The 25,036-nt window shown below is 37.1% G+C and overlaps 1 protein-coding gene across 1 annotated transcript in view; it reads right to left on the bottom strand.

Annotated features, from left to right (window-relative positions):
- The window catches only part of IHO1 (interactor of HORMAD1 1), a 73,692-nt gene that overhangs the window by 19,483 nt on the left and 29,173 nt on the right, over positions 1 to 25,036 (bottom strand). The window contains exons 6-7 of the mRNA XM_044676821.1: positions 18,519 to 18,567; positions 18,242 to 18,329 (exon numbers count right to left, since the gene is read on the bottom strand). Coding sequence (XP_044532756.1) covers positions 18,242 to 18,329; positions 18,519 to 18,567 — 137 coding nt within the window. The remainder of the gene's footprint in view (positions 1 to 18,241; positions 18,330 to 18,518; positions 18,568 to 25,036) is intronic.

Raw genomic sequence — 25,036 nt, forward strand, 5'->3', positions numbered from 1 at the left:
GAGGGGGCTGCTCCCTTCCCCCTCTTCACTCTGCCTGAGGGCATTTCTCACATGACCCACCCCTATGCCCAGCAGCCCAATGTGTTTCCTCCCTCCCCTATCTAGGGTAAGGCGGGTGGAGGGGAGGGGTCACAAACATCATGAGGGTTGTAATTTGGGCACTCAGCCTCTAAAAGGTTCACCATCACTAGGTGATGGTCACATCTAGATCATATAAGTCTTCTCACCTTTTTCTGTATTCTCCATATTAATTGTTTCTTATGGCACTATCATTCTCTATTACATTTGCATACCACAATTGGTTTAGTCATTCTCCATTTGATGGGCATCTTTGTCTCTGGTCCTTTACTACTACAGAAAATTTGGCTCTGAATATGGTAGTAATACATGGGCCCTTTCTTTTTATCTTTAACATCTTAGGGAATATGCTTAGCATTGAGATCTCTAAGTCAAAGAAAGGATATGGCCATTTTAGTAGCTTTCTTAGAACAATTCCAAATTGCTTTCTAGAATGGCTGGACCAATATACAGCCCTACCATCATCATTGTAACAATATCCCTGCCTTGCTACAAACCCTCCAAAATAATAATAATGATACCAGCTGACATTTATATAACTCTAAGTGCCAGGCACTGTACTAAGTACTTTACAATTATTACCTCATTTCATTCTTATAACAATGCTGAGAGGTAGGTACTATTTTATTATTCTTATTTATGTTGAGGAAACTGATGCAGAGGTTGAGTGACTCTGCCCAGAGTCATACAGGTAATAAATGTATAAAGCTGGATTTGAAGTCAGATCTTCCTGACTCCCAAGTCTAGTACTCTATCCATTATACCACCTAATTATTTCCATTATTTATCATCTTGGCCAATTTTATGGATGTGAGGTAAAACCTCAGAGTTATTTTGATTTGCATTCCCTTATTGTTACTGATTTGGAGCAATGTTTCATATAATGAAAAATAGTTTTCAATTCTTCTTTTGAGAACTGTTTGTTCATATTCTTTGGCCATTGGGAAAACCTAATGTTATACACCTATGTTTAATTCCTTATATAAAGGATTGAGGAACAGGATGATTTCAGGAAGAGCTGGAAAGACCTACGTGAACTGATGCAGAGTGAAATAAACAGAATCAGGAGAATACTATATACACTAACTGAAATACTGCGGGATGAACAAATGTGATAGACGTTGCTACTAACAGCAATACAATGATCCAGGACAATTCTGAAGGACTTAAGAAAAATAATGCTATACACCTCCAAAGAAAGAACTGTTGAAGTAGAAATACAAATGAAAACATATGATTTATCATTTTTTTATTTGGGTATATGATTTAGGGTTTTGTTTTATAAGATCACTTTCTTACAAAAATGAATAATATGGAAATAGGTTTTGAGTGATTATATATATATGTATGTATGTATATATATGTATATATATATATATATATATATCTCCCAGTGGAATTGCTTGTCAACTCCAGGTCATAGGGGGAGGGAGAGAGACAACATGAATCATACAACTTTGGAAAACTCATGTGTAAATTTGTTATTGGAATAAAATAAAGGCAAATTTTAAAAAATAAAATAAAACTAATTCCTTATATACCTTGAATAGAATACTTTTACCAGAGATAATAAAATTTCCTCCAAATGACTATTTCCCTTATTATCCTAATTGTGTTGATTTTATTTACACAAAAGCTTTTCAATTTCATACAACTTATTTATTATTATTATTAAAACATTACTTTCTATCTCAGAATCAATACTGCATATCAATTCTAAGGCAAAAAAGTTGTGGGAGCTAGGCAATGGGGGTTAAGTGACTTGTCCAGGGTCACATAGCTAGGAAATATCTGAGGCCACATTTGAACCCAGAACCTCCCATCTCTAGTTCTGGCTCTCAAGCCACTGAGCCATCTAGCTGCCCCCTCCTTTTTAAAAAAAAAACAAAACAAATTTTTTGGTTAATAACTCTCAGCCACAGCTGTGAAAGAGACATGATCTGGTACTCTCCTAATTTTTTTAAATGGTACAACCTTAAATATTCCAGCATCATATCTATTTTGAGTTTATTATGGACATTGGTGCATTTATATATCCCATCTCTCATACATGAAATGGACTCTCATTTCCAACCCCAAAGTGAACTCCTTCCCTTCCTTCAAGGCCCAGGTCAGGCAGCCTTCCAAGAAGCCTTCCCAGATCATTCCTCTTTGAGAGAGCAAGCACTTATTAAGTGCTTACTATGTGTTAGGTGATGTGCTAATAAACCCATGGAAGCAGAAAAAAAGGAAAAGCCTGTTTTTGAGTAGCTTACAATTAATAGGGGAAAGAGGGAGCATATGTAAATTAGTCCATACAAGATAAATATAGGGCAGAGAAAAGGTAGTCCTGGAGCAGAAGATGCTAGCAGCTGTGAAGACCAACAAAGTCCTTTTTAGACTGCTGGACTACCAGAGGTCCTGGTGAGTCCCTGAAAGCCAGAAGTCATGATATTAAAGTACTATGAGACTAAGACAGTAACTAGTACTCTGAAGATAATGGAGAATTTTGGAGTGCCTACTGGGAAAAGCAGAAGCAAAGAAGGAAAACTCAAAGAGAAAAGGAAGAGATTTAGTCTTTAACTGTTACTTACCTGCTTAAAAACCTTCACTAGTTCACTCCCACCTAACAAGTAAAGTTTAAGTTCCTGCTAGATATTCAAGAACTTCTATTCTTGGTGCCATCCAGTCCTTCCAGTCTCATCTCTGGACCCAGCCACACCAGACTCTTCTTGACCAACTGCCACTAATAGGCCAAAAGCACAGAAGCCTCAAGATGGAGAGCATCTGCCAAACCACCTGGTCTTGCTGCCAGTCCTTCCCTCCCAGATGGCATTGGGGGAAATAACTCCTATGAAGCAGTGATTGGCCAACCATAGTCTCCCACAGGACAAAGGAGCCAGATGAACCGAAGAAAGCTTCAAGGAACCCAGAGGCAGAGGCAGAAGGCAGTGTGTGTCAGACAAGTCAGCCTTCTACCAACACCCTCCATCTTCCAACAGTCCTCAGGGCAGGCAGGCCAGGACCTTAACCCTACGAGCCTTTTGAACAACAAGGCTTCAAGCACAGTTCTTTAGTGATCTTCCAGGAAGTAATCAAAGTAGAGATGCAGCCTAGCAGCTACTGAAAAGCAAGTGTGAGGGGAAATAGGTGGAACAATGGATAGCAAGCCAGAGTTGGAGATGGGAGGTCCTGGGTTCAAATCTAGCCTCAGACACTTCCTAGGTATGTAACCCTGAGCAAGTCACTTAATCCCATTTCCCTTGCTTGCTTTTCTGTTTTACCGTTGTTACTGGCCTAGCTCCTGGGTTATGCTGTCAGCTCTTAACCCATACCGATGGCCTGAGAGGATGTCCAATAAAATAGAATAGAAATCAAGCAAAGCTGACAAACCATAAAAAACAGGTTAGAAGGCACTAACATCAAATTTCTCATTGTTAAATGACAGAAAAGTAAGGGTTTAAAAAAAAGGAAGAAAGAAAGAAAATAAGAGAGAGAGAAAGTTCTAGAGAGAGAAAAATCTTTCCACAAAGTCTTTGGCATTGTCAAATAACTAGATATTAGAAACTGATATGATTTTACCAGTGTAAATGACATGCAGGAAGACACATTACTATTTGCTTTTCCTCCATACTCTAAGGACCTTATAACCTTTCTATCTGACCATAGTCGAAAGCTTCCATATGGGATGTCTCTTCTATTAGAACATAGGCTTCTTGAGGGCAGGCAGTCTTTTTTTCTTTGTATCCCCAGCACTTAGCACAGTACCTTACATATAGTAAGTTCTTAAATGCTTTTTTTTCATTAATTTTCTTTAATTTATTCATCCCTAATCGCTTTCTGACTCATCCTTTAGGTGACTACCAAATTAATCTTTCTGAGGCATAGTTTTTATCATATTATTTCCATACTCGAATACCTTTGTTTGCTCTGTTTTGCACCTAAGATAAAATACAAATCTCTTATTCTGGCATTTAAGGGTCCTTCCACTATTTGACTCTAACCTGTCTTCCCAACCTTATTTTTCTTTATTGCTCTCTTTCACAAATACTTTATTCCAATCAAAATGGACCATTAGCTGTTCTCTGATTCAAAGCACCATCTCCAGACTCTGTATTTGTCCAAAGCTGTTCACCAACCCTGTTATGTAGGTATTTCTATCCATCGGCCTTTTTCTTCCTCCAAGGCTCAGCTAAGGTGCTACCTCCTCCAGGAAGCCAATCTGGCTCTCCTGACTTGTTATCGCTCTCTTCCACTTCACATTTTCCTAGAACACTGTATGTTCTCTCCTTTGCCTCTCGCATTCCCATCCTTGAATCTAACATATTCTAAACACTGGATCCACCTGGTAGATCAACCATATGCTCTTTAAGGATAGGAGTTATTTTGTTTTTGTCATTTTTCCAGTGTCTAGCCCAGATACTTAATAGATATTTGTGAATTAAGTGAGTAGTTTGTTTAAATGAATTATACAGTATCAGAAATGAAGTGTTTTGTAGAGAAAGAAAATGAAGCTCCGAGAAGTCAAAAGATTTGCCCAAGATCTCCCTGCTGGTTAGTTTCAGAGCTAGGTCAAGAAATAAAGTTCTAATTTCTAGACTGGTGGTTTCTATAACACCATAATGACTCTGCATATTATAAAGCATTACTGTGCTTCTGGCTGACCCTATAATGTCAGCACTCCTAGGGCCACACCCTCAGCCCACTTTCTGATTTGGTAGTGAATGGGCAAAAGCTACACCTGCCTAGGATGGAGGCTTAAGCATAAGCATAAGGTGAACAGACACCAGGAACAGATGTGCTTCCCTCTGGCCTAGCAAAGGGTCTTGATATATTAGACCCTCAATATTGGTTAAATGAAAATTCAATTAAGGAATAATATATCAATCTGGAATTGTGAGTCATTGGTACAAAGATTATTTAAAAAAAATAGGGACAACCAGGTGGCTCTGTGGTTAGAGAGTCAGGTCTGGATCCCAGAGGTCCTGGGTTCAAATCTGACCTCAGACATGTCCTGGTTGTGTGACCCTGGGCAAGTCACTTAACCGTGTTTGCTTCAGTTCTTCATCTGTAAAATGAGCTGGAGAAAGAAATATCAGAACACCCCATTACTTTGCCAAAAAAAACCCAAATGAGGTCTCAAAGAGTCAGATATGACTGAAATGACTGAACAATATCAATCTCTTCATCTCTACCAGATGAAATTCTATAATTCCTTCAAAGCCCAGCTCATACTTGTCCTAGACCACTGATGGTGAACTTATGGCATAGGTGCCAAAGATAGCATGCAGAGCACTCTCTATGGGCACTTGGCCACCCTCCTCCTCAATCCCCCCCCTCATTTCCCCCCAACCCTTGGCAGAGTTCTTTACTAGAAAAGCTCTTCATAGCCTAGCCCCATGTTGGTGAAGCTATGGCATGGTTGCCAGGGTGGCACAGTGCCCAAGGGCTTTTTATGCTGTCTAGGGTAATGCAAGGGTTCACAGGCATCTTGAAGTTGCAGTTTAGGCACGTGATCTTGAAAATGTTCACCAGTGCTGCCTTAGCTCCTTCCTACCTTTCCAAACTTACACCAGACTCTCTTGCATGCTCTCTCTGATCCAGCAGTACTGGCCTCTTGATGTTTCTCAAACACAATATGCTCTCATGCCATTGCACTAGTGGTTCCCCATGCATGGAAGGCTCTGCCCACTAACCTTGGTCTCATTGTTCCCTGACTTCCTTCAAATTTCAGCTCAAATCTCCTTTCTTGATCCTTCCAACTATTAATGCCTTCCTTCCTAGGTTTGCTTATATATCATGTATGTATCTAGTTATTTACATGTTGTCCCTCCCTCCATTAAAATGTCAGTTCTGTAAAGGCAGACTGCCTTTTTCTGGATCCCAGGGTTTACTTAGAATAGTATATGGCACACAGTAAGCACTTAACAAATGCTTGCTGCAATTATACATGTATAGTCCAGATCAAATTGTTTACTATGTTGTGTGCAGATGAATCTGGGTGAGGCTCTCCCTGTACCTTTGCAGGGATTCCATGCTTTGCATCTGCACACAACACTATCTCTGAGGAGGGAGGGAAGGAAGGCTGGGAGTCAATTTGGATCTTATAATATTGAAAAACATATGTTGAAAACTGTTATTACATGTAATTGGGAAAATAAAATATATTTGAATTTAAAAATAAATGTTTGCTGACTGAATGCCCAGGGAATTTTGTACTTAGTACTTTTCTTCAAGACACAAATCCTGCCTCTTGTATGAGGTCTTTTCTTGAACATTCATCTTCCAGGTAACAATAGTATCTTCTTTTTCAAATTTTTCATAGCACTGTGACTAGATTTTTTAAATAAACAACATAGAGAAGGGCAGATGAGCAGAAAGATTATCAAATTTGCAGCTGTCAAAAAGTTGGAAGGAAAAAATAATATGCTGGGTGAGAAAGTCAGTATTTTTAAAGATTTTGACAGACTTGGATGTTGGGCCAAATCAAATAAGACAAAATTTATTAAAATCTTAAACTTGGGTTTAAAAAATCAATTTTAGAATTATAAAAGATGGGGAAGACATGGCTAGACATCAGCTCATATAGAAAAAAAAGATCAGGGGTTTTAAATGGACCAAGGGCTAAATATATAAGCTAACAGTGTCATATAACTGTTAAAATAGCTATGGCTACATGAAGTCAGAAAGGCATAGTACCATGCCATCTAAAGACTGCATAATGAAACCAGGGCTATTAGGGCAGGAGAAGAAAAGATCTTTGGGGTCATAATAACTATCTTAAATTATTTGAAGTGCTGTCCCATAAGAGAGATGAGTTTTGCCCTTCTTAGTCCCATAGGATAGAAGTAGGAATAATGGGTGAAAATTGAAGGGAAGCAAAATAAGGATTGTTATAAGGGAAAATAGTGTTGGAATTATACAAGGGTCCACAGAATTTTGGCCCAATATTCTGGTCTTGCAAAATTCATTTAGTTAAGTGGTAGAAAGCTAACTTTCTTATTTAAAAAATCCACTCTACCCAGCAATCAGGGAAAAAAAAGCCATTTTTTTCCAATTTTAAGTACTAATCTTTAAACTCAAAAGAAATGCTCATTATTCATATAGTTTCCAAGACATCTATGTAGCTATTTGCAGTGTAGGGTTTAATTATAAATTACAGGAGAGTACCTAAATAGAAATGTTTCTTAGCAACAATGGACACACAAACATTAATAAAATCAGAATATAACAAAGAAGGGCAAAGTTTCCATTTTAAATTCAATATTCTAAACATGTCATTTTGTGCCATGATTCCATTCCATCTTTGTTTCTTCAGCTGATTTAATGACACTGGTAACATGTCCTTTCTAGGACCTTTCTAGTGGTAAGTATTTATAAAAGCCATCAATTGCCAGTTTTTTCTTGGACTCGTTGAAATCCATTATTGGTAGGAAAGGAGAAAGTGGAGGAAAGAGGTCAAAAGGAGGCAGAAGGATACTAATAATATTTAGAGAAGAGGAATTCTGTACTTCTTCCTTAATTTGCCATGTCATTTACAGAAAACTGGTAACAACTCAAAGAGTGAGATTATTCCCTTTCCCGTCTTGCCTGGCTCCTGTTGAAATCCCTCTTTTTCTTCAAGACCTAACACACACAGGTCCTACCTTTTCCATGAGGCCTTTCCCTAATTCATATTAATTCTCAGTAAAAGCATTATCTTCCTTCTCAAATTTCTCATAGCTTTGCTTAGATTTCTATTTATATTCATGTTTTCTCCTCTTTTAGTATACAAACTCCTTGAGAAATATATATATGTGTATATATATATATATATAATTTTTTTTTTTGCATCCCCAGGCTTGGCACTGTGCCTGACACAGTAAATCCTTAATAATTGCTTGTTAAGGGGCAGCTGAGTGGTTTAGAAGATTGAGAGCCAGGCTTAGAGATGGGAGGATTTGGGTTCAAATCTGTCCTCAGACACCTCCTAATTGTGTGACTTTGGGCAAGTCACTTAAATCCCATTGCCTAGGGCAGTGATGGGCAAACTTTTTAAAGAGGGGGCCAAAGGAAAGGAAATGCTCATCTGTCAGACTGTTTCTAAGGCAACTCTTTTGAAGTTTCATTGTATTGTATCCTACTCATTTTATTTGTCAGATTAAGAATAATGTCGCAGCGGATAAAACATTTCAGGGGGTCACATCTGGCTGGCAGGCTGTAGTTTGCCCATCACTGGCCTAGGGGGCACCTGGATGGCTGAGTGGATTGAGAGTCAAGCCCAGAGATGGGAGGTCTTGGGTTCAAATCTAGCCTCAGACACTTCCTATCTGTATGACCCTGGGCAAGTCACTTAACCCCCATTGCCTAGCCCTTACCACTCTTCTGCCTTGGAACCAATAAAAAGTATTGATTCCAATACAGAAGATAAGAATCTAAAAAATGAGACATATATTGAAAAAAATATAGAAATTAAAGTACAAAATGATATGCTTCAATCTATATTCAGACTCCATCAGTTCTTTCTCTGGAGGTGGATAGCAATTTTGATCAGGAGTTCTTTGGGATTATCTTTGATCACTGTATTGATGAAAATAACTAGGTCATTCACAGCTGATCATCTTATAATATTGCTGTTACCATGTACGGTGTTCTTCTGTTTTGCTCACTTCACTCAAAATTGGTTCATATAAGGTTTTCCAGAATTTCCTATAATCCTCTGGGTCATCATTTCTTATAATAAAATAGTATTCTATTATATCTAGTTCCAGCCAGACCATCCAAATTCTGAAAATATAATGAGCAAATACAAGTAAGAAAATAATAGATATTTATTCACGAAGCCCAGGGGGGACTATCATTCAAACTCTGAATACACTAAACATCTGACAAGTCTAACATCTAAAATCTATAGACAATCAATTTAAATATATTAAAGAAACATTTTTCATTATTTTTATTAAACAAACATTTATTAAGCACCTATGATGTACAAGCTATTTTCCAATAAACAAATAATCAAAGAATGTGCATAATTTTCAAAAGAAAAAAAGCAAAATATAATCTACTTGAATATTGTTTAAAACCACAAACTAAACATAAACTAACATAACTTTGAGAATGCAACTCAAGTCCATCAAAATTGGGATCAATAAAAATAAGGGAAATTTTATTTTTAGATGGGCTATACAGAAGTTAGCCTTGGACAAATTAAACTAATGCTGGTGTATGAAGTGAGGCAAGGCATGGACATCTTGGAAAAGAGATGGAATGTTGGGAGGAGAGTCTGAGTGACAGTTGGAACAGCAGAGACTTCTGGGAGTTGGGGACCTAAGTGGGGGGTCTTGCGGGGGCTTGAGCTCAAGAAGGGGGATGTAGATCGGAGCTCTGTGATCCCTTGAAGACATCTTTGGTTTCTTGACCAGGAAAGAAGACCTGCTACCAAAGACATCTTGATATCCTGTCATCTCCTAGAACTCTAGCAGTGCTCAACGGCGTTTAGGGTTTCTGGACTCCTTTGGGGAGCAGTTCTCTGAACCTCTTTTGCCTTGGACCTTGCCAAATAGTGTCCCATCTTTAGACTAACTGCTGAACAAAGTTATAGGCAATAATATTAGAGGGGAAGGGCAAGTGAAGCTCAGGATTGAGATAGACTTCAGTTTCTCCTTCTGGATTGAGATAGAATTCGATCTCTCCTGGGTGAAGGACCTAATTGGAGAATTAACCTTTTAGGGTTTCTTGTACCCCACTTTTCTTTGATACCCTACATCCATTCCTCATCCCTTGTTGATTTAAATAAATACAAGAAAGATCAGGTTGTGTTAGTTCCATTTGTCAGTCTAGTCAAGATGATTTCCATATTAAGCCTGACCACCTGCTGTGAGGAAGGGGGCCGGTTTCTGTGTACCCTGACTTGCACCTACACTGATCTGGGATTATCACTCACTTTTCCTTGAGGGAGTATCATTTCTTCAGCCCCTCAATGGTGGCACACCCTCCCAGGGTCCCCCGTTTTCCAAGGGGACTCCAATTAGTCTCACTGTGATAAGGGGCAGTAGTAAGTGAGGAGGGGACTTCTATACAAACCCCAGCTTGGTCTCAGCTTCATCCCCCTCTTCCTAAACATCCCCCTTATTACACTGGTAAAGCCAAGAATTGATCCAAACTTTCCAGAAAATAATTTGGAATTATGTAAGACAGATTACTACATTATTCATACCGTTTAACCCTAAGAACACAGGACTGGGTTTCTATAACAAAGAGTTAACCATAGCAACAACAACAACAAAAGACAACCCACATGTACCCCAAAAATTCAGAGCAGCATTATTTTTAATAACAAAAACCTTGGAAACAAAATCTGTTTCCAAATATTGAGAAATAGCTGAAAAAATTGGCATGACTGTAATGGAATATTATTATACACTTATAAATAACATAATATTGAGATTTCAGAGGAATATAGGAAGATGCATATGATGTAATAGTACAGAATGAAAAAATCAGAGCCCAAAGAATGATACCCATGATGACCACAATGTAAATAAAGATAACAATAAAAGACAAAACTCAAGTCAAAGACAAATGACAATTTTGGTTCTAAATTATTAAAGTTAAAGCATACATTCTTCCTTTCTGTTAACAGTTAATGACATGAGGCAGCTAGGTGGCTCAGTGGATTGAGAACCAGGCCAAAGACAAGAGGTTTTAGGTTCCAATATGGCTTCACACACTTCCTCGCTGTGTGATCCTGGGCAAGTCACTTAATCCCCATTACCTAGCCCTTGCCACAATTCAGCCTTGGAACAGTATCAATTCTAAAATGGAAGATAAGGGTTTAAAAAAAATAACATGTCAGCAGAACATCACAGTGAAAAGCTGGTCTTTAGAATCTGAACCCCTAGTTTTCACTCCCAGTTCTGCCATTTACTCAACCTATATGACCATGGGCAAGTCACTAACCTCTTCAGGCTTCCATTTCCTCACCTTGTTTGTTTATCTGATGATTTTATATCTATTTATTTAAATTTAGATGGTCTAAATGACCTTTACCATATCCTCCAGCTATAAGACTCTGATCCCATAATCCTATGATAGGCATTATCAGTCACAATAGCTCAAAGCAGTTTTGCTTAACTCCTTCAGGTGTTGGATTTAAAAATCAGTCTGGCAGTCTACTGAACTATTTCTGGCCTGGACAAGCTACCCCCAGCCCCCAGTGTTTCCCAGTACAGTCTTCCTTATCTCCCCCCTTCCCCAAACATTTCTATATAAACTCTTGGCTGAGAATTTCAAGGGGTCGTTCAGGCATGCCTCTCTGCCTAGCGACCCTAGCTATTATTGCTAGTAAAGAATGAGCCTCTTCTTGCATATTGTATTGTCAGTGTGATTCTTCCTCTGGCCATGATCGAACCTGGGCTAGGTATTAAAATTTGGGTACAACACAGGAAGCATTTTTCCAGGAGGGGAGGGGAAAGGAAGAGTATTTGTTGGGAAATGTGTACCATAGCAAAACAAAATGTATCAATTAAATTTTTTCAGATGCCACATTTTTTCAGAGGCAGGGATTAACCTTTTTCATTTCTCCTAATCATGCTACTACTTGTTTATAAGCGATAAGGATGGAACTAGTATTATTGTGACTCAAGCTATTCTCTAATCAATTCCAGGGCTCAGAGGAACAAAGCCATCCCAGTGCAAGAAATGAAATGCTATTTACAGGGAATCTGTTAAATCAAACTTCTTAGAGTGGGGAAAGAATGATTTTACTATATGAGAGTTCCAGCTAGTGAACAAAAAAGACCTAGTATTTCTAAAGAATATCTATCTCTGTCCTCCCTTTGCCTAAATAATAAAGTCTGAAAACAGCCAGTGCATAATGAATAGAGTCCAGGAAATGTGTAATTAGAGATGTTAGATTGTGCATAGTCAATAGAGAACATGCCAGAATTCTCTCTCTGCTAATAAAATGAGTTAAACTAAGTGATTTCTAAGGTTCCTTTTGGTTTTTAACTTTTATTGACCGTCTGCATTTAACCACTAAGAAAGATGTCAATCAGGGAGGTATTAAATCTTTCATCTATAATGGTATGGATTATTCCATACTCCTCTGTACAGCTACCAAATTATGACTACTCCTTCCCCATTTCACAGCTTACATTCTTCTACTTTCTATCTCTTTTCCTACTATCTTATCCACTTAAATGATGAGAATACTTTTTTGTGCAAGTTGGAACATTCTTATCCCAACCCAGACATTACCTAGTTATATGACTATAAATAAACTTCTCCACATTTTTCAGTCCCACCATCTACAGTAAGCAGCTACCAGTGCCTTCTCTTCTGAGATTCCTTTCCACTTACTCTATAAAGACCTGGTATATACCCAGTTATTTACAAGTTGTCTTTCTCTATTAGAATATAAACTCCTAGAGGGCACAGACTTCTATTGCTATTCTTTGCATTCCAAGCACTTAGCCCAAGGCATGCAATATTGTAAACTTATTGACTAAATGGGACTCAATTTCCCCAATACAAAATGAAGGAAATTGGACTAGAGTCTTTAAGGTTCCATCCAACTCTAAAATGTTTGGATCTTCTGCCTTTGTCTCATCTCCTTGTCTCTCCTATTTAAAATGGATGCCTGCTGGGGCAGCTAGGTAAGTCAGTGGATAGAGTCGGGCCTAGAGATAGGAGGTCCTGGGTTAAAGTCTGGATTCAGACAATTACTAGCTGTGTGGTCCTGGTTAAATCACTTAACCCCCATTGCCTAGCCCTTACCACTCTTCTGCCTTGGAAACAATACTTGGTATTGATTCTAACACAGAATATAAGGATTTTTAAAAAAATGTTCGCCTCCTACATTTTTGTGTACAAGACAACAAAACAAATTTAGATTTGTTCTTTGGTTTCTATCTATTCACTCATAGCACCTTTCTGACTAACTAGATTCCAAACAGATGTGCCAGTATATTATACAAGAATCAAGTTTTGAAGTCCACAGATAGCACAATACTACTCTGCAAACAGATGGGAATTTAATTATCAAACTGCATAAAAGCATGGTTTGTAATCCACAGGCCAACTATCACAATGTATTTAGATCATTTGAATCTAATTTGCATTTTTAAAATTAAGCATATACATCAGTTGCATATACATATATATGTGCATATAAATGAAATACAAATCAGTTGTGCAAAGGGCCTTCTTTTTGTTTATCCATCCATTTAAAACTGAATAGGCCTAAACATTTTTGTTCATTTCCTTGTCCTGTTAGAGCACTTTCCAGTGGTCTAAGAACAATCTATAAATTTGGCTAAGAGGAGCAGGTCCAAGATGGTGGAGTACCATCTTGGTCAGGAACCTAACAAATCTCTCTCAACATTCCCCTTCAAACAACTTTAAAATAATTCCTTGAATCAAATTTTGGAGCAACAGAGTCAACAAAAGGTCAAGTTGAGGCATTTTTTCCAGCCTAAGACCACTTGGGAGTTTAGCAAGAAAGGTCTGTGACACTGGGGCAGGGTTAGCAGCACCAGCAGTGGCCCTTGAAGTCAACCATGATAATGCCAACAGTAACACCAGTAACAACTTTGGGAGTCTCAGGTAATGGGATTAGCCAACTGATCATAAAGAGATTATAGAGGACCCTTTGCTGGCACTGGGTGAAGCTGACAAAGATTAGCAATTCTACTACCTGTATGCAGTTCAGGATCACAGTTCTGAGGAAAAGAGGAGTGCTAATGCTTGTTGCTACAGGAAACCAGGGACCCTTCCTGGATAAAGACCAGAGTACAGACCAGGAGAGCAGTGATCAAACCTCTCCTCAAATCACACTACCTTGGAAACACCAAAAACTTGCAAAACCATACAACTAGCTCTAAAAATAGCAATACAAAAAAATCCTGAAGAAGGGTAGAGCCAAGATGGCTAAGTAAAGGCAGGGACTCATCTGAGCTTTCCAAATTTCCCTCCAAACAACTTTAAAATAACATTAACACCTCAAAAAAATTATGGAGTAGCAGAACCAACAAAAGGATGGAGTGAAATAATTTTCCAGTCCAAGACAACTTAAAAGGTTGGTAGGAAAGATCTATCTCACTGGGGTGAAAGTGGAGTGCAACCCAGAATAAGACATACTCCAGCAAGCCAGCAGCTTTTCTGGGATTACTGACCAGGCTGTGTCAACTTCCAGAGCTTTCAGCTCACAGAGAGGCAGTAAGGGGACCAAACAACTGGTCAGAAGGAGATTACTGGGAACCCTTTGCTACTTTTGCATTGCCTATATAGTTCTGGGTCACAGTTCCAGGGAAAGGAGGGCCAGGGGCAGGAACAGGGACCTGAGACATAGTACTAGACTGGAAAACTATGCTTATGATTGCTTACAGAGCAGAGCATAGAGCAGGAAAGCAATGACTACACCTTTCCTTAAATTATATCACCTTAAAGGAACTAAAAACTTACAAATACCCAGAACTAACTCTGGAAATAACAGCATGAAAAACTTGAATCATGATACACTGCCCCCTTCATCTGGAAGTTGAGCCCAACTTTAATTTAAGGTTAAAAATCAACAAATAGCCTGAAAAAAGTGAACAAACAACAACACAAAGAACCTGACCACAGAAGTTTACCGTGGAGCCAGGGAAAATTAAGAAACAAAATCAGAAGAAGACAATAAAGTCAAAACAGCTTCATCCGAAGTCTCAAAGAAAAATGTGAATTAGTCTTAGGCTAAAAAAAAAAATAATTCAAAAAGGACTTCAAAAATAAAATAAAAGAGGTAGAGGAAAAATTGTAAAAAGGAATGAGTGACAGAAGAAAATCATGGAAAAAAACTGAATAGCTTGGAAAAGGAATCCCAAAAATTCAAATTCACTAACTCCTCAAAAAACAGAATAGGTCCAATGATAAAAGAGGTACAAAAATCCACTTAAGAAAAGAACATAAAAAGTGCCATTGGCTAAAAGCTCACTGAAGAAAATAATTTCTTAAAATTAGAATTGATAAATAGAAGCTAATAATGCCATGAGAGGTCAAAAACAATGAAACAAAATCAAAAGAATCAAAAAATAGAAGAAAATTTGAAATATCTTATTGGAAAAACAACTGAAAATAGATTGAGAGATAATTTAAGAATTATTAGACTACTTGAAAGCCATATTTTAAAAAAAGAGCCCAGACATCATAAATTATAAAGGAAAACTGCCCTGATATCCTAGAATCAGAAGGCAAAAAAAGAAACTGAAAGAATCTACCAATCACCTCCTGAGATTCCAAAATGAAAAATCCCAGGAATATTATAGCCAAATCCCAGAGCTTACAAATCAAGGAGAAAAAGCTATAAGCAGCCAGAAAGAAATTATTCAAATACCATGAAACCACAGTCAGAATAACATAAAATTTAGAAGTTTCTACATTAAAAGATCAGAGGACTTTGAATATGATATTCCAGAAGATAAAGGAGATAGGATTATAACCAAGAATAATCTACCAAGAAAAACTGAATATAATCCTTTGGGGGGGAGGGGGAAGGATGGATATTCAATCAAATAGAAGATTTTCAAACATTCCTAATAAAAACAACAGAGCTGAGTAGAAAATTTGACTTTCAAATACAAGACTCAAGAAAGTATTAAAAAAGTAAATAGAAAAATCATAAGGGATTCAATGTTAAATATTCTTATATTAGAAGATGATATCTGTAACTCCTAAGAACTTTATCATTATTAAGATAGTTATAAGAATTATACAGAGATAGAAGGTATGGTGTAAGTTGAACATTATGAGATGATATCTAAAACAATAAAATTAAGGGAGGAAAAGGAGGAAGGAAAAGGAGGAAGGGAGAGGAAGAATGGAGTGAATTATATCACATAAAAAAAGGTACAAAAGAGCTTTTACAGTGGAGGTGAAGATGGGGAATAAAAGGAGAGGTGCTTGAACTATATCCTCATTTGAATTGACTTAAAGAGAGAATAATATATATATTCATTTGGGTATAGAAATCTATCTTACACAGTAGAGAAACAGGAGGGGAAGGGGACAAGAAAAGTTGGGTAGCTGGTAGAAGCAAGGGCAGATTGAGGGAGGTAGTGGTCAGAAGCAAAACACTTTTATTTGTGGCACTTTCCCAACCACTTTATTTTTTTCTGTATAAAATATTCTTTTTTCTGGATTTTACACATATTATCAAGGCAAAACACTTTTGAAGAGAGACAAAGTGAAAGGAGAGAATGAGGAGGATAAACAGAGGGAAAAAGTAGGATAGAGAGAAATACACAGTTAGTAAATCATAATTTTGATTTGAATGGCAGCTCATCCATAAAGTATAAGTAAAGAGCGGAATGGATTAGAAACAAGAATCTAACAATGTTATTTATAAGAGACACACTTTTAACAGGAAGACACACACAGAATTAAAATAAAGGACATAATCTATTATACTTCAGTTAAAGTAAAAAAAGATAGGAGTACAGCCATGATCTCAGACAAAGCAAAAGCAAAAAGGGATCTAATTATTTTATAATATTATTCACTTACAAAAATGAAAAATGTGGAAATATGTTGTGTGATAATACATGCATAATCCAGATTGAATTGTTTGTCAACTCTGGGAGAGGAGAGGGAAGAAGGGAAGGAGATAATATGGATCATATAACTTTGAAAAATTTACATGAAAATTTGTTATTAAAATAAAAAAACACAACCCCCTCCAAAATAGATCCAATTAAAAGAGATAATCAGGAAAACTACACTTTGCTAAAATGTACCATACACAATGAAGTAATTTTCACAGCAAGCTTTTCTGTTATAGACCTCATTTCTCAAATATATAGGTAGACCTCATTTCTCAAATATATAGGAAACAAAGTAAAAATAAAAATAAAAAACATTCCCAAATTGAAAAATGATCAAAGGATATGAACAGGCAATTTTCAAAAAAAGAAATCAAAACAATCTATACTAATGTGGAAAAGTGCACTAAATCACTGATTAAAGAAATGCAAATTAAAACATCTCTGAGGGAGCAGCTAGGTGACTCAGTGGATAGAAAGCCAGGCTTGGTTGACAAATGGTCAAGGGATATGAATAAGCAGTTCTCAGAGGAAGAAATCAAAGTTATCAATAATCATATGAAAAAAATGTTCTAAATCCCTTCTGATTAGAGAAATACAAATCAAAACAACTCTGAGGTACCACCTTACACCCTTACACCTATTAGGTTGGCCAATAAGACAGTAAAAGAAAATAATAAATGTTGGAGGGGATGTGGCAAAATTGGAATACTAATGCATTTCTGGTGGAGTTGTGAATTGATCCAACCATTCTGGAAAGCAATTTGGAATTATGCCCAAGGGGTTTTAAAAAATGCATGCCTTTTGATCCAGCAACACCATCTACTAGGTCTGTATCCCAAAGAATTTTTTTTAAATGGGGATGGACCTGTTTGCACAAAAATATTTATAGCTGTACTTTTTGTGGTGGCAAAAAATTGGAAACTGACAGGATGTCCCTCAACTGGGTGACTGAACAAATAGTTGTATATGATAGTAATGAAATATTATTGTGCTTAAAGGAATGATGAACTGGTTGATTTCTTTAAGAACTGTAAAGACCTACATGAACTAATGTGGAGTGAAATAAGCAGAACCAGGAGAACATTATATACAGTAACTGAAACACTGTGGGACAATCAAATGTAATAGGCTTTGCTACTAACAGCAATACAATGATCCAGGACAATTCTGAGGGACTTATGAAAAGAATGCTATCCACATCTAGAGAAAGAACTGTTGGAATAGAAATGTAGAAGAAAACATGATTTATCACTTGTTTATTTGGGAATATGATTCGGTGTTTTGGTTTTAAAAGATTACTCTTTTACAAAAATGATCAATATGGAAATAGGTTTTGAGTGATAATACATGTAAAACCCAAGTATTAACAGTGTAGAAAGCTGGCCTTACAAACTGATAACTATTTGCTGATTCCCTCTCTTTGTAAAAAGGCTAAGTGAGCCTTAGGTTACAGATTAGCCATTTCTGTCTGTCTTCTCTTAAAAACAAAACAAAATTAAAAAACTGCACATTCTATTGCTGCTCATATTCCTTAATCCTGTCTGAGAAGCAAGATAGCCATGGTAAACTTATTGTCAGTGTTTTCTGTTACTAATCAAAACCAGGAAGGAGGCACTACTTACATGTCTTAGCAACTGCTTCCAATGAATTCAAAACGGTCTGATTTCTTGAACTAAGTTCTTCTTCCAACTTTTCCACAGATGTTTGCAACTAAGAAACCCAACAAAATCAAATTAAGTCACTTACCAAACATAACTCTTGTTACATATTTTTTACTGTCTTGAACAAAAAAAGAGAAGCAAAAAGGAACAAAGATAAATACAGTAAAATGAGAAAACTCAAAAATATTCAGAATATTTTCAACATTCTATTGCTTCTTTGAATATGAAGACACCTTACCTTGTGCATATTTTCTCTGACATAGGAAATAAAGTTGTTTAGAGCCTCACTGAAATAGACAGGAAAAAAAATAAGTATATAAATACCTGTATGAGTTACTACAACAATCATAAATGGAAAGTTGATGAGGCATGAAGTGGATGGTAGAATACCTCATATATCATCATAAAATCAATGATTTGCTCCGTGCTCTTCAAAAACACAGGTGAGGAAACATTGATGCCCAAACCAGAAGAGGAAAGTCTGACAATTTGCACTTTCCTTGACTGCTTTCAAATTACACAATCATAGGCTTTAGGAGGCCTTTTAAGGTCTTGTACTCCAAGACGCTCATCTTACAGGTGAGGAAACTGAGGTGCAGAGATTAGAACTTGTCCCCAAAGTGATATAGCTAGCATGGGACAGTCTTACTGAACCATTTGGAAAAGACAAATCACTTGTTTTCTTTATGAACATGCCAGTTCCTTATCTCAAAAATAAAACCAAGGGGGCAGCTGGGTGGCTCAGTGGCTTGCGAGCCAGGCCTAGAGACAGGAGGTCCTAGGTACAAATCTGGCCTCAGACACTTCCTAGCTGAGTGATCCTGGGCAAGTCACTTACCCCCCATTGCCTACCCTTACCACTCTTCTGCCTTAGAACCAATATACAGTATTGGTTCCAAGAAAGAAGGCAAGGGTTTTAAAAAAAATTAATTGAAATAATTAAATAAAACCAAGCTCATTTTCCAAAGAATCATAAAAGGTTCCAAGTGATTCCTGAATTAAATTACTTTTTTTGATACAGAGTAAGAAATTCTAATTTGTTCCCTTCAAGGACCATGTTGGGTAAAGAAGTTTTCTGTAAAGACTAAAAGACAAACATAAGTTTCTGACTTAACATGACTTCTACTACAAGAAAAAGATACCAGTGACAACTTTGGAAAAAATGTCTAATAAAAAAATGATGTGGGGCAGCTGGGTAGCTCAGTGGATTGAGAGTCAGGCCTAGAGACGGGAGGTCCTAAGTTCAAATCCAGCCTCAGACACTTCCCAGCTGTGTGACCCTGGGCAAGTTACTTGACCCCCATTGCCTACCCTTACCACTCTTCCACCTATGAGCCAATACACAGAAGTTCAGGGTTTAAAAAATTAAAATTAAAAAAAAATTTTTAATGATGTATCATCATTATTCTCCATAAAATTCTTTTTAAAACTCTCTTAAAGACAGTCTCTTAAAGAAACATCAACTAATTATTATTTCTGTTTTGTTTTTGTTACAAAGGCTTTGTCTTTTAATCTTTTTTTTAATTGGGAGGTAGGAGGAGGAGAAAAATGCTTTTTATCTAAAATGAAAGATTTTTTAAAAAGAAACAACTTTGTACTTATTTTGTGTACTTATACAGCATAGGTCTTAGTGCCAGAAAGGATCTTAGAAATCATCTAGTCTAACTCCTTCATTTTACAAGTAGGGAAACTATTGCCAATGGAGTTAAAGCCTTTCCATGGTTATGAAAGTAGCAGTAAAGAACTGAGGAATTGACTTGGAGTCTTGTGATTCTAAAGCCACTACTTTTTCCACTAGCCCATATTTTAATTTGTTTTGTATTTATTTGTATAAGTTGTATACCATACTAGATTATGAGGCAGAATTGTGCCTTATTTAATCTGTATCTGTCCCCTAGGAACCACTGTAGGTACTCTAAATTTTTTAATGTAAAAATTTATCTTTTTTTTTTTTTAGATCATTCTATCAAGTTCTAAATTTGAATTATACTAAAACAATTCTAGGTCTACTCTTCTTGTTTTGCAAAGAACTCAATGAAATATTTCAAGATCCTATAGCACAATAAAGGTTTGGGAGTAGAATAATAAGAATTTAAAACTGAGTATGTTTTTATATGGAAGAAATAATATTATTAAAAAGGCTAGAGAATGACTTTTGGAGAGTCCAACAATGCCACACAGCTATAACTGGACCCTATTCCCACTCCTCCTTCTGTGATCCAGTCCAATGGGCCTTTCCTTGCTCCTCAGACATGACACATGTCCTCTTCCACCTCTGTGTCCTTGCTCTAGTGTCCCACATGTTTGGAATGCTCTCCCTTCTTACCTCAACCTCGTGGATCTTTCTCTTACTTTAAGATGCCAATCAAAAACTATGTTTTATATGAAGTCTTTCCTGATCCCCTTGCTGCTAACTGCCATTTTCCTCATTTCCAAACTAATTTATATTTAGTTACTTTGTATATGTTTATATTCACTTTATGTCTATTTTATATATGCTTATGCATGTACTTGTCTCCCCTTCTAGAAATGAACTTCAGTAGAGATTATTTCATTCTCTGTACCGTATGTACAGAGCACAGGGTCTGGCCCATAAAAAAGTGCTTAACAAATTCTTATTGATAGACTGATTAGAAGTAAAAAATGAATCACACCACTGGACATGAACTGATTCTTTATTCTCAAAACATTATTCAAGGTATCCTAGCATTGTCTCTGAAAACATTATCTGATCTGGCCTCGTACACTTCCTAGCTATGTGACCCTGGAAATGGCTTAACCCCAATTACCTAGTTCTTTTCCTTCTGTCTTAAGGATTGTTAATAAGACAGAAAATGTTTTTTTAACAACAACAACAAAAAACTATCTCTGAATACCTATATTTTAAAATAACATAAAAAAGAATACTTAAATTCTTTCTACAATTGTTAAAAATGATTTTTGGATTCTCCTTTATTTAACCTCTTACAAATTCTCAAACCTACCTATTTGGAATTGGAAATGTTGACTCGTGAGTCATAGTGGATGACTAAAATAATAAAAGCTCACATTTTTTTATATGTGTGGGTGTACACATATATATTTTTCCATATACAGTCTCTTATCTGATTCTCACAATAATCCTAAAACATAGGTGCTGTTACTATCTTCATTTTATGGATAAGGAAACTAAGCCTGAAAGATTAAATATCTTGTCCAGAGTAAGGCAGCTAAGAAGTGTCTGCAATTGAATTGGCACATAGATTTCCCTCACTACAAGTCCAGCACTCTATCCACTATACTAGTAATGGTAAATCTTTTAGAGATGGTGTGCCAGGCCCTGCCCCCACCCCACCCACCAGACCAAGTGCCATGGCCGCCCCCCACCCTTACCCCACATAGGAGAGGGAGAAAGTACTCCCATTGGGCTGCTAGGTGGAGGGGTGGGTGATGTGAAAAAATGTCAGGCACTGTGAAGAGGGGAAAGAGAGCAGCTCCACCAAGTCCCTCTGCCTTTCCAGTAACGAAGTGGGTGGGTGTAGGGTGGAGGCAGCTGTGTGCCCACAGAGAGTGCTCTGCATGCCATCTTTGGCACCTATGCCATAGATTCACCATCACTGCACTATACCATGCTGCTGCTCAAAAGGCACTCACAAAACAGTAAAAATCTGATAATTGTTTCTAATGGAGGTTAATCAGAGAATTGTTGATCATTCTGAGTCTCCCTCACTCTCATTCATCTACTTGATGAGAATATATAAATTATTGACTTTAAGGTGTGATTACATGTTGGAGAAGATACAGAGGAAGATAAAAGGCAAAGTGGATAGAATGCTATACCTAGAGTCAGGAAGTTGTTGTTCAGTTATACCAACTCTTTGTGACCTTGTTTGGGGTTTTCTTGCCAAAGAGACTGGAGTGATTTGCCATTTCCTTCTCTAGCTTGTTTTATAGGAAAAAAAAACTGAGACAAACAGGGCTAAATGACTTGTCTAGGGTCACATAGCTAGTAAGTGTCTGAGGCCAGATTTGAACTTAGGAAGAGGCATCTTCCTGACTCTAGCCCCAAAGCTCTATCCACTGCACCACCTGGCTGCCCCAGGAACCAGGAAACCTGAGGTAAAATCTGGCCTCAAACACTTACTAACAATATGACCCTGGGCAAGGAACTATATTCCTTGGATTTATAAGAATGAGCCCACCACTTAGACCTTTTTTATTTTTTTTTCTTCTCCATTGGCTTTCTGTATTGGAGTGCAACAAAGGGAAAGAAGGGGAAGGAAGGGGATTTCTCTCTCCTATCTACAAACAGAAGAATAAATGACAATTTACAGCAGAAAGACATGGCAATGGGAGACATATGCTTATACCCAGACTTCCCAATCCTGGATTCTCCTTTGCCTTTATTTTCCTTTTTTGGTCACAAATTAGAAACTATGAAAATGAATGTTTCCAGTTCATGGGTTACCTCAAGAGTAATCCTGAGTTTGAGAATCAGGCACTAGCTGCTCCAAGGGGAATTTTCTTACTATATGCTTTAAGAAAAAAAGGAACTACCAAAAGGAGGACCCTACAGCTAAAGGAACAAAGCCAGGCCATGAGGTGCCAGAAGATCTAGATCTTGCCAACCTTCTATGATGTCATTATGAGTAGCTTGCATGTTATAGATCCAGAGTAAATGGGGAGGATTTCTTCATTACGATGTCTCATTACCTTCTGGGAGAGTATAATGAACTGATTAACTGTTTTATGTTTCCTAATTTGTTCATACATACTTAAAAGTCTTATGTATCTTATGAAGTTTCTGTGGTGGAGGAACTAAAGGCTGTCCCAGAACTTATTACATATATGTTATATATGCAATTCTTCATCTATATTTGAGGTACTTATTGACCACATTTAAAGAAACCCATATACAACTCATACTTCATTTTAGAGATTTCTGCATAGTTTTGTTTTTTAATGGAGGAATGATCAGAGAAAAAACGCCTTCTTTAAGTTGATATGAGCAGAGAGTCCTTGGAGGGCACTGAGCCAAGTGTCATGTTTGGGGGGAGAGATTAATTAAATTGGTAAGAGTTTCCTTGATAAACTCTTATTACATGTCTGTTCAGAAGTCATTTTTATACCTTCATATTAAAGAATAAATTGCTTAGATATATTTATTTTTCATTACTTTTAAGAGATTCCTGTTCAGGTATAGGTTAGAGTAGGCCCTTTGCAACTCTGAAATTCTACATTCTATCCAGTGAAAAAGTGTTTTTCTCTATTCAAAGAGAAAGTAGTATTATTTGTCTAAAAATTCATAGACTATCAGTATAATCTAAGCTCTTCTGTAAGAAAAAGAACAAATTAGGAAATTCTGTTAATCTATGTAAAAAACAAAGTCATATTTTCTAAAACAAGAATAAGAACTGTCCTATATCACTATTGTAGAGGGTTGATCAGAAAAGGCTTTTCAACTTGATGAGGTTAAAGGAATAAACCTTTGGGATGCTGTATGAAATATTCTGAATTCTCAAGGAGTAGTTAAATTTCACATTATCCCCAAGAATTGGGTGCATCCCCAAAGTGTTTGTAAAAACTAGTTGCATCTTCCTATGTAAGACATAGGCCTTATTCAGCTCCTAAGATAACTGATGATGCTGTAATGCTGTCTGCAATAATGGAGACCTAGATATTTGTTGACCCATTCACATATCACTAAGGGTGGGTGATTAAGTCTAAGGAGATAATTTGATTGGTTCAAACTTTTGTGGATTAGAATTCCTTTATACTACATATAAAAGGAAGCACTCAGACCTGCTAGAGGTCATACGGTCAGTGATCAGAAAACAGAGCATGATCAGACTTGAGATCTAAAAGTAGAACTAGGTCCCTGTCGGAAGGAACAAAAGCCTGTTCAACCCATAACTTTCCAGAAAACATCTCCCCACTTCTTACCAGTACCAGAGATGGCAGCCATGGAGAGGCAATATCTGAGGCATGTTATAGTTGCATATGCTCTCAATGTTTTGTCCTAATTGGTGGAAAAAGCCCAAGTGGTTAAAAAAAAAAATCAGAGAATTTAGACCTTGTCTTCTGGATAAGTGCCAAGAATCCAGGGTTGGGGCCAATATGTCAGAAAAGCAAGAAGTACAATTTAGTTCTCCAATACAACTCTTCCACAATGATCTAGAAAATGTACCAGATGGAATCCTAATCAGGACATCAAAGAAAAAAATCAAAGTGAGTCATATTTCTAGCTTGGGTCAACACAGGGAGATAAATAGAGAGGGCTGTGGACGTTTGAGATGGAGCCTGTTTAGAAGCACACAGGCACAGAGGATTCTAGTGTGTAAGCATTGAGAGAAAAAAGAGGCTGTGCACCAGAACACAGAAATCCTAGCCTCATGCTGAGGGACCCTGACCTTGTGAAGGTTATGGGGACAGATACCAACTGGCAGTTCACTACTCAGTTCTAGGTCATAGATCCAGGGCTGACTGACAGGACACCTGGGCCTAGGTGAGGAGTGGTCACCAAAATTGAATCTGGTCTTTGATTATTATTTTACTATGCAAATCATGACTTGTCATTGAATGTAACCCCAAAACCCAATGTAGTTAATTCTACCACAATCCTAAACAATCCCTTACAGATAGAAACTATCTTTCTATGACCTAATCACTTTTTCTTACCTGCTTAATGATGCTAATCTGTTTCTCACAAAAGAACACCAACAGCTTCACCATCACCATTATCTAAATGTCCAGGCTTTTTTAGAGAAGTTTTGACTT

This window comes from Gracilinanus agilis, chromosome 1 (genome assembly GCF_016433145.1).
Source record: "Gracilinanus agilis isolate LMUSP501 chromosome 1, AgileGrace, whole genome shotgun sequence".
Classification (NCBI taxonomy): Eukaryota; Metazoa; Chordata; class Mammalia; order Didelphimorphia; family Didelphidae; genus Gracilinanus; species Gracilinanus agilis.